The following is a 9,938-nucleotide window of genomic DNA, read 5'->3' as shown; positions in this document are numbered from 1 at the left end:
GGGCAAACATTGGCCATCAAGCAAGCGGTAAGTGTTTAAGAAGCAGCGAGCCCGGCTACACGATGTGTTCTGTCCACATGCACTCACGACCTGCACACAGAAAACAACCTACACATCGAGCCTCACACATCATGTCCCTGACCGAACTCTTCTTCTTCAGCGCAGGCTTCTGCTTCGCCCTACTTACCCTTGTGCACCCCCACCTGATACCTCGCGATCTTCACTTCTACAGCAGCCTGCAGCGCGTACGCGAGCTCGAGCTCGATCTCTTCGACCTCTCCCGTCCACCACAGTCCACAGGCTCCGAGAGCATGTTTCCAATGACTCCCGAAAGCAGCAACACTAATAGAGCCGCCGACGGAGTCGGCACAGACGCAGATGCAAGACGCTATCCACACGGCTTCCCACTGACTCTCGATCTGTGGCAGAGCCTGCATGGGAGCTGCACCGACGGCTCGGATTTGCGCCGGGATTCATAGGGCTGCACCTAGCGATAGATGTGAGATAAAGGGCTGTGCCCACTGAAGCCACCCCTAACCAGAGGACAGTTACAAGCGACAGTCACGGAAGCCGAGCTGGGCTAGGAGGGTGCTCCGGGATAGCTCCACTAAGGCTAAGCACTAACTACAGCAACATTGACACTTTGTCTTCCTTTCCGCTTCTACCTCCCCTATCCTGACTCGTGTCCGGTATTTCCACCTCTACTTTTCTACATATTTACCGCTCGCGTGCTCGTGGCTGACCGTACTCTGATGTGCCTTGGAACCAAAATGCAGCACACACAGGTCCCAACGCAGGCCCAAAGCCACAGCTGCCACGTCCGCTACAACCATGAGGCTCTGACTCGATTTTCTCAAGTTTTCTCTGAGGAACTGTGACAGGGGCACTGTTGGATCGCTGGAGCCTCAGTTTTGGCCAAGCCTCTGCATATCTGAGATGAACGGGCCTCTGGGATTTTTATCTGGCTTCTCTGCATCGTGCACGGAGGTGACGTGTGGATAGGTGTATAAGAGCGAATTTTATCAGGGAAAAAAGGTAGTATGCAGGGGCAGTCTTTCTTTCAGGCGGTGTGAATTATGAGAGTGAGAATGAGAGACTCACAGTCGACAGCTCAATCTCACTCTCACTCTCACTCTCATTTTTCTCAACGACCTCAACCACGTCCCTCCCCCTTTTTCGCCTCTTCTTCTCCCTCATCCTTCGCAATCAAACAAAAGGACAAGAAAAAAATTCAAATCGGGTCCGTCCGGAGTCGGAGATCAAAGTGGACACGGCAGCTCCACCACGCCAACGTCATTTCGTTTTTTTTGTGTGGGCGATTATCTCACGCTGATAGGCAAAGATCGTGAAACAGTGCATAATGACCGTGTGAAGCCCTTTTTATTACTGTGAAATCAAATGCAACTGCGTTTTGACTTGCCTGCTGCGCGTGAAACAGAAAGTGCAGGCGCCGCTGAGATATTTTGTGTGACTTGCCCAAGTCGGGATTTACATGTTTTATCACGGCAGATTCAGTTACTCGACAGCCTCAGGCATCTAAATCGAGACAGACGATCAGGCGAGTCTGCATGAGAATAAGCAAAATACAGTTTTATACAGTCCTGATGAATTTGAGTCCTCGTGATAATTTCGGGCAAAAGCTGGGTCACAAATGTCACAGGAAAATCTTTGAGAAAACAAAGAACGCCAGGAGAAGGATGGAAAGAAAATAGCTGTCAGGCCCAAGTTAGAGCCTCAGGCAAACAAACTCTAAAAAAAAAAGCCGAGAAAAAAAAGCTAAAATCATTCCCATCGAAATCCCTGAAATAAGACCCGGACGTGAAGAAAAATTGATCGAGAAAACAAAGACCAGGCGAATTGAAGCTTTGGTGGGACCCGATTCTTTCTCTTGCCAGCAAGAGAGCAAAACAAGGAGAGGCCAGTGGGCTTTTTCTGTGCTGTTGTCTTTCAGTCCCGTGCATATATAAAAAAGTGTGGCGCTTGAGTGGCCGATACTGTGGCTGTAAGTTATGTCCGCCCAGAAGATAGGTACAACAACATCCAAATCTTTTCTATAGCACACCAAGTCTTGAGTCCCCATGCCGAATAATACCGGACCAAGACAAAGAACTCAGACAATGGATAGCCGCTGCTGCTTTGTTGTGACAGCGTCAACATCCTCTAGCCAATGTGTCTGGGCCTAGCTGAACCTTGACCGCAAAATACAGCTCGACTTACAGCTCAACTTTTGCGGTCAATACAAGAGCCAGGAAAGATATTGTGCATAGATGACATAACCTACATCGTAGAACGCCTTGCCTTTCCTCTTCGTTCTCGCTGCTCTTCTTCTCTTTCGTTCCGCCAGAGGATTCGGAGCTCCCCAAGAAGAAAATCTTGAGAGCATAACAACACTAGCGAGCTTATGATATTATTTCTCTGGTTTGTGATTCGTGGGCCTCGATCTTGTCGGCCTTTCATGTTTTTTCTTGTTGATAAGTTTTTAGGCCTATCCGTGTCTCTGGGTGATTTTTTCGCTTTTTTTCTATTTTCCGTTCCTATTATATCCCGTCCTTTCTATTCCTTTTTCCCCTTGGGAACTCGGCTTCCTTGTTGTTCGTGGAGCCCAGCTTGTCTCTTCTTAAAATCTTCTTCTCCTGCTTATGTTCCTCGTGGCTTCAACTTCCTCTCATCATCTTTTATTTCTTCAGCTAATTTATCTCGGCCTTTATTGGCTTGCTACCCTCTCCCATTGATCCCTTGTTAGTAGAAGACCCTCTCTCTCCGTGCTGTGCCAATCTTCTTCCCTTTCTACCCTTCTCTAGCCTTCTTTTCCCTTCTCTCCCAACTATCGTGTGTGCTTGGACTTGTATTTCCTTCACTCACGACTCTCTCCCAGCCTCTTCTTCCTCCACTCTTCCTCCACTTTGTCTCCTGCGCACACTACTCTATTTCCGAGTGGCCCTTCCCGAGACAGCTCCTTCCATTTTCTTCAGTCTCTCGTGCTCTCTACTCGTCTACTTTTCTCTTCCTTGCTCCCCCTCCGCTTTCTTAGTCCCAGCCCTTGTCCTCATCCCGTTGTCTTACTACGTTTCCATCATGAGCACCGCTCTTTCCAAACGCCTTCCAGCCACCGCCCGGTCTTTCAGCCTGCGCGCTGCCCCAGCCAAACGCGAGCGTGTCGTTATCATCGGCAGTGGCTGGGCTGGCTACGGCCTTGCCAAGAAGCTGGACCCGGCAAAGTACGAGCGCATTGTCATTTCGCCCCGGACTCACTTCGTCTTCACTCCTCTGCTGGCCGGCGCTGCCGCCGGCACTCTCGACTTCAGCGCCGTTGCCGAGCCTGTCCGTCGTCTGGGTGTCGACTGCTTCCACCAAGGCTGGGCCGACAAGATTGACCTGCGCTCCAAGACCATTACTGTCGAGTCCAACATTGGTGATGAGCGCCCGCTAGCCCCCGAGGCCGTGTCCTCGCCCACCGCTGCCATCGCCCTCCGCACCCAGGCCGGTATCAAGGGCCGCCTATTCGACGTTCCCTACGATAAGCTCGTCGTTGCCGTTGGCGCCTACTCGCAAACCTTTGGTGTGAAGGGTGTCCGCCACAACGCCCACTTCCTGCGCGATGTCGGCGATGCCCGCGCTATCCGCCTGCGCCTGCTGCGTTGCTTTGAGCGTGCCGCTCTCCCTACCACCCCCGAGAGCATGCGTCGCCAGCTGCTACACTTTGCCATTGTCGGCGGTGGCCCCACCGGTATCGAGTTTGCTGCTGAGCTGCACGATCTAATCCACGAGGATCTGCTCAAACTGTACCCCTGCCTGGCCAATTTGGTCAACATCACTGTGTACGACGTTGCTCCGAAGGTGCTGCCCATGTTCGATGCTGCCCTGTCATCCTACGCCCTCGACCTCTTCAAGCGCCAGGGCATCCAGGTCAAGACCCTGCATCACATGCTGGGAATGCGTCGCGACGACGGACCTGCCGAAGATGGTGAAGGTGTAATCAAGCTACAGATCAAGGAGGAGCCTGAGGAGGTTGGTGTTGGTCTGGTAGTCTGGTCCACTGGTCTGACCCAAAATCCCGTTGTTAAGAAGCTGCAGGACGGCGAATTCGTTGTCCCTAGCGTGCTGCTCGAGGCCGCCAAGGTCAAGGTCATGCGCCACCCTCGTTCCGGTGGTATCATCGTCGACAACCACTTGCGCATGAAGGTCCAGGACACTGCTTCTGAAGCCAACGCTTCGCTGCCCGACGTCTTTGCCATTGGTGATTGCACCTCCGTCGAGGGCGCCGCCTACCCTGCCACTGCTCAGGTGGCTTCCCAGCAGGCCAACTACCTGGGCAAGCTACTCAACGCCGCGGCTGACTCACCGACTGCCATCGATAAGTCCCGTCCTTTCAAGTTCCGCAACCTGGGCATCATGGCCTACGTTGGTTCGTGGAATGCCATGTACCAGGCTGATACCGATGGCCTGAAGGGCCGTGCCGCTTGGATCATGTGGCGCATGGCTTACATGACCAAGAGTATGAGCTGGCGGAATAAGCTGACCGTCTTCTTCTCATGGCTGAGCACGTACCTGTTTGGTCGTGACATTTCGCGCTACTAAAAGATTACCTCGTCAAAATTAAGCAGGAAAAAGTAAGAGGAAAAAGAACGCAAAGCTACACAGCAGTCGTCTTGATAATAAGAAAACAAAAAAGGAAATGGGTCTGATAGCCACAGATCTACACTCCGGTTACTATTCGAGTCAAGATAGTTTGGGCGATGGTTGCTGCCTTGATGCTATCTCAGCCAACGATGAGGTCTTGACGAAACACAAGCTGTCTGATGCCGAACATTGCAATTGGGTGTCGGCGTGACGGGGTTAGTTATCCGATCCGGGCTGGCCCTGAGCTTACGTTCAAGCGGCGGCTTGCGGGCCATCCAGGACGGCAGACAGGGCAAGGATAGACTGGCTTGATGGGTGGCAAGATTGATTGATTGTACATTATTTTGCGGGTGGGGAGGGTGTTTGTTTTGCTTGTTTTAACCGCCTCGTGCACAAAATCTGGAGGCGTCATTTGGCGATGGGCGTTGTTTGTGGACGCTACTGCATAGATCAGACAAGTGGAGTCCTTTTAATACTATAGACTGGCAACACTAGACATAGACTACAGAATATAATGTGAAACAACATGCACGTCTCGCGGTGTTGCCAGTGATGTCATATGACGCCATATGAGCGGGCCCGTACAATAAGGCCGACCATGGTGACACAAACGATGTGAAATATGATACATAAAGGAGGGACCAAGAAATGTATGGTTACACGGGTGCACTTACAATGATGCTACAAGAAAGGACTCGAAGAAAAAAGACTGCTCTCGCCAGAGCAGAATGGGTTATAATTCTATTGCAAAGAGTGTAAGAGAGGGTGTAGAAAAGAAGTAATATGTACAAGAATCGAAAGTCAAAGAGGTCTTGGATCACCCCAAAGTCGAAATCTCTTTAAAAGTTGCTCTCACAAGTCGTGCGGCCGTCGTCTTCAACCTTGACATTCTTGACAGTAAGAACTTTGCCAGTTTCCGACGTGACCCGAATATCGACCTCGCTAGCGCCAAAGCCGCTACTTCTCTCGAAGAAGTTGTACTCCTGGCGCTCGGTAGCTTCCCAAGTGGCACCGCCATCGGTACTGACTTCAAGCGACTTGACGGGCTCATTCGCATTGACGACCTGCATGCTGAACCAATAAGCCGACACGCCACTCTTGTTGTGAAGAGTGATAGGGCTCGTGATGCCACAAGTGACAAATTTGTATGACACGTCAATGATGCCAGCGGACGGGTCAGAGAGCTGGGAAAAGGCATCGGAGAACAGATCGAGGTGGCCCTTCTCGCAAGAGGGGCACGAATCAACAATCTATAGAAACGGTTAATGTTAGCAACTTGAACGGTATTTTATGATGTGCTTCATAAAACCACTAAGAAACTTACCATAGCAGTAATGGTCTTGCCATTTGGTCCTGTCACCTCTATACAGGCACCACAGTTACCGGCATTATCCCAGTCGGGGGTAGGGTAGGCCACACCGAAAAGACCGCTGGGAAGGGTGTACTCGGTGAAAGAGCAAGTACCACCAGAAATGTTGCCACCATAGAAGGTCGCTTTGCCATCCACTATAGAGCTGTCAAGAGAAGGTTGACCGGATGTTCCAGGGGTGGAAGAGGTAGGCTCAGCGGGAGCAGCGGTGGAGGTTGAAGTGAGAGAAGCAGTCACCTCGGGCTGTTGGCTCGACACGGGGGCTGAGTAAGGGGTAGAAGAGAGCGACGAAGCTGAAGAAGGGGCAGCATATTCAACAGAAGGAATACTGCTCTCGGCGTTACCAGACGACGCGCTTGTGGCAATAGGCGTCACAGCGGCGCTGGGCGTAGTATAGGCTACCTCAGGAGCCTGAGGAGCTGTGGTGGCAGAGGTGACAGTAACAGCCTTCTGAGAGGTGGTACGTCTACTACCACCGCACTTAGCCTTGGTGGTAGACGATGCCGCAGCGACTCCGTACATGGAAGCTGATGTTGAAGCCGGGTAAGGAACAGTAAGCATACTGATCAAAGTGCTAGTGCCGACGGCCTGTTCGGCATTCTCATCTATGGGGCTAGAACCGTAGTTGGCGAAAGGGGCCGAGGTGACAGCCGGGCCATTGCTGCTGGAGGCCAGACCACTAGAAGGGAGAAGTCCCGTAGGGGCAGCGTAGCCTGTGCCATGCGGAAAACTAGCGGGGGAAGTAAAGCTATAGCCAAGACTGCTCAGTGCGTTCGACTGACCAGAGTAACCTTTCCAGCCATAACGGCGGTTACTGTTAGAGCCAGAGGGAGCAGCAGCAGCAAGGCCACTAATAGCGAGCAGAAGAGCAGTAGTATGCATGGTGAAATGGAGGTGTATAAACGAAAGTGTACTGGTAGTATAAAGCCAGACTTGGTGGCGTAGAAAAGATAGTGATATTCCGGATACCAGAAGTGATAGTGAACGTCAAGACCGTCAAGGGCTAGAGAGAAAAGAATGGATAGTAAAAGTGAAGAGGAAACAAAGGTGCTGATCGCAAAACCTGGAGTGAGTGTCGAACAACCAGACTAACACGGCGGAGGTGTTCCCTTTTAAATATGGTCATGTATGGCGGACTCAACCGCGCCAACTAGAGCAAGTTGTTTACTCCTTCCCACCATTGTCATTCTCTTTATTACACAATGTCGGTACACAAATCTTCCGACATGCTCACGCCGTCGTATTGCTGCGAAATAACAGTAGGTAGACGCAAGAGAATAAAATCAAATCAAATCACCGATATGCTCACTCAGCAGGTTCGTCACCGATGGAACATGGCGGTACTCCTTTGGGTTACCCCATAGTTTCCTTTGGCGAGGATATCTGTTACATCGCGAATTCACCTATAAACGCTGACTCAAATATACAAACAAAGCCCCTAACCAAACATGCTCAAGGAAGCCCAGCCTAGCGGAGTTCAGATTAATCCTAGATCCTTAGGTTGGTGGCAAGACTGAAAAAAAACTAAAGCCGTAATTAGCCTGATGGTCGTATAGGTCCTCCTGACCGATTATTCAAGTACAACTAAGCATGTAAAAGTTCACAAGATCACGGCCAAATGCACCAGTAGGAAGGAGGACACCAAGAGGACTTTAAACAAACTTCTTTGCGTAGTTATCATGATAATCAACATCCGGGACAAAAGGTCGTCGGGATGCACTAGGATAGCCAAGGGCACTTTGGCTAGTCCACCACACCATGTGATTGTTCATACTTTGTAATGGAAACACGAATACTACCACCAAAGACCAAACACACCAAGAGCAGACCGCTACTGTCCTCTCGATGTGAATCTTGTCCCGATTTTGAAGTTATCGAGTAGTCCTCAATACACCAATTTCCCATGAAACGTCTAGGGCTGCCTTCGGGTGAAATCCGTGCTGTAGAATAAACCAAGAGCCCCTTAACAGGAAAAAGAAAGCTACCCCAGGAGCATGGTACTAAAAAAAAAAGAGGTTCCTTTCACAGGCCCCTAGGGGCTCCTTCAGTATTACCCCCGTTCAGCCCATGGGAACAGGTACCGGAACAATCGGTCTAGAACAGGTCAATCAGCCCAAGACAGGCAAGTAATCAGCTGTGCTACTGAGCGTAACTAGGGAGCCCCCAAGCAATATCTGTAAGGGTCACCAACTGGGCATCGTCTGTAACAATTAAAGCATGTCTTATACTACGGCCCCTGCGGGAGCCCGCCTTGCATATCAACAAATACCAAGTACCACATGCTAAACAGGTGTAAAACTACCACCCTGTGCTTCACCACAAGCCATATGTTCCTTTTTGTCAAGGATAACCACCATGTGCAGACTTGTTTTTGGATGGTTAACTAGGTTAGTTAGCTATCCAGAGTGAACTAACCCATTAATCCTTGTCTGCATCATCTGTCATGGCCATCAACCGCGCGTGGCAAAGGTGCTTCACATGAATATCTGCTTTAGATTATCTACGATGCGGCGTCTGATTTGGCTAAACTCATGTATTGGCCTTGAGACCCTGAATAAACTCCTGTGGAGCATGCAGTATAGTGACTCACTTGTCAGCGTCAGATTATCACAGAGATACTGAGATACAATCCCAAGTGTCTCTCATGCCATTCAGTGCTGACTGTCAGTATAATAAAGATGATAGTTAGGGAGACTGCAAATATCGAATGATGGCAATTTCAAAGTCGTGAAATCGACACAAGGAGGAGGAAATATGTCTCCGCACCACAAACATAAACCCTATGTCCCCCAGAAGAACATGAAAATCATGCAATTTCAATGGCATTCTTAATCTAAATATGTGCGTTTGCCTCCTACGCCTCTTCAAGATGCAAAGACTTTAGCATTGTGTCGAAGTTGAACGTTGGACCCTAGCTTACAACTTTAACATAATCTACCGACGTCATCGAATTTCGAAGTCCTATTTATATGCATCGCTATAGGCAAGCCCAATACTGCACCTACATCCCGCTCAGTCCGCTATGTTCCAAGGTCCCCATTACCCTGGCGTTGGCTTTTTATTTCCATGGTAAAAGCACAGTCCATTCTCGCAATCAATAAACAACCTAGAAAAGTCGACAGCCTAGAAACTTAATGTACCTCGGCATACGGTCTACGCGAATGTACCATAACAAACAAGCACGATTAGACTGTGTTGTAGTTGGGAATGTCTTCTTAGGCGTGTCTCGCTCTCTAGGCTTGCTTCAGTTCTTTCAAGGGTCGACCTTATGCTGTCTTGTACTGCGGCTCGGCTTTTGACATAGCTATAAGCTTGAGCACTGGTAGTAATGCGAATGTTCCCTTGTAACAACTAGTCGAGGCTTGCAAATTCTTTCGGCAGGGTTTTTCTACTGGCAGTAGCTATGGTATGGTATATTTCATTCACACTCAAAGCCTCAATGTACATACTCAAAGACACGTTTATTTAAAGTATGTAACTATGAGGATGGGTGATGATCTTTGCGGAGTGTTTCCCAATGACCGCGAGATCAGTAGGCCCCATCTTTTGGTTTCTGTCTCCAACAATATAATGATCAATGAAGACTACATGTGCGTCATTCAACTGGCCCGGTGGTAGCTATGGAACAAAAACCTACCAGAAGTAGGCGACATTGATGATGACACAAGGAAGATCGATTAGTCCGTTCGATCACACCAAGCATGTCAATTTTCTGGGGCAAGGCTAGTCAATGTACCGTGCTTGTGGGAAAGTAACCCGTGTGTGTATCTTGAGGTTATAGGCTGCAGTTTGAGCGCCTTTAGCTTGATGCTCTTGACTAGCAGAGCTGTTGATTAATGCGGCCTCGGTCAGAGACGAGACTAACTATGCAATGGGTTTAGCTCAGAACAAGTCTGGTGAGTGGACGTTGGTTAATCTGACATGCCAGATTGATCGAGGGAAAAAGTAG

At 49.6% G+C, this 9,938-nt stretch overlaps 3 protein-coding genes across 3 annotated transcripts; 2 read left to right on the top strand and 1 right to left on the bottom strand.

Moving 5' to 3' along the window:
* Nucleotides 1–131: 131 nt before the first annotated feature.
* Nucleotides 132–479, top strand: BROUX77_004647 (uncharacterized protein; the record flags this gene model as incomplete). Its single annotated transcript, XM_073749432.1, has 1 exon — nt 132–479. The coding sequence occupies one exon, from the start codon at nt 132–134 to the stop codon at nt 477–479; it is 348 nt and encodes a 115-aa protein (XP_073605104.1).
* Nucleotides 480–3,075: 2,596 nt separating this feature from the next.
* On the top strand, nt 3,076–4,578 carry BROUX77_004646 (uncharacterized protein; the record flags this gene model as incomplete). Its single annotated transcript, XM_073749431.1, has 1 exon — nt 3,076–4,578. One exon carries the CDS (start codon nt 3,076–3,078, stop codon nt 4,576–4,578), a length of 1,503 nt encoding a protein of 500 aa, XP_073605103.1.
* Nucleotides 4,579–5,459: 881 nt separating this feature from the next.
* BROUX77_004645 (uncharacterized protein) lies at nt 5,460–6,871 on the bottom strand (the record flags this gene model as incomplete). The annotated part of the gene is made up of 2 exons (XM_073749430.1): nt 5,460–5,870; nt 5,945–6,871. 2 exons carry the CDS (start codon nt 6,869–6,871, stop codon nt 5,460–5,462), a joined length of 1,338 nt encoding a protein of 445 aa, XP_073605102.1.
* Between the last annotated feature and the right edge of the window lie 3,067 nt (nt 6,872–9,938).

Source organism: Berkeleyomyces rouxiae (genome assembly GCF_048999995.1).
Source record: "Berkeleyomyces rouxiae strain 22BRR77 chromosome Unknown BrBRR77_ptg000004l, whole genome shotgun sequence".
Classification (NCBI taxonomy): Eukaryota; Fungi; Ascomycota; class Sordariomycetes; order Microascales; family Ceratocystidaceae; genus Berkeleyomyces; species Berkeleyomyces rouxiae.
Note: the sequence above shows the minus strand (reverse complement) of the source record. Positions and strands in the feature narration are given on the sequence as shown.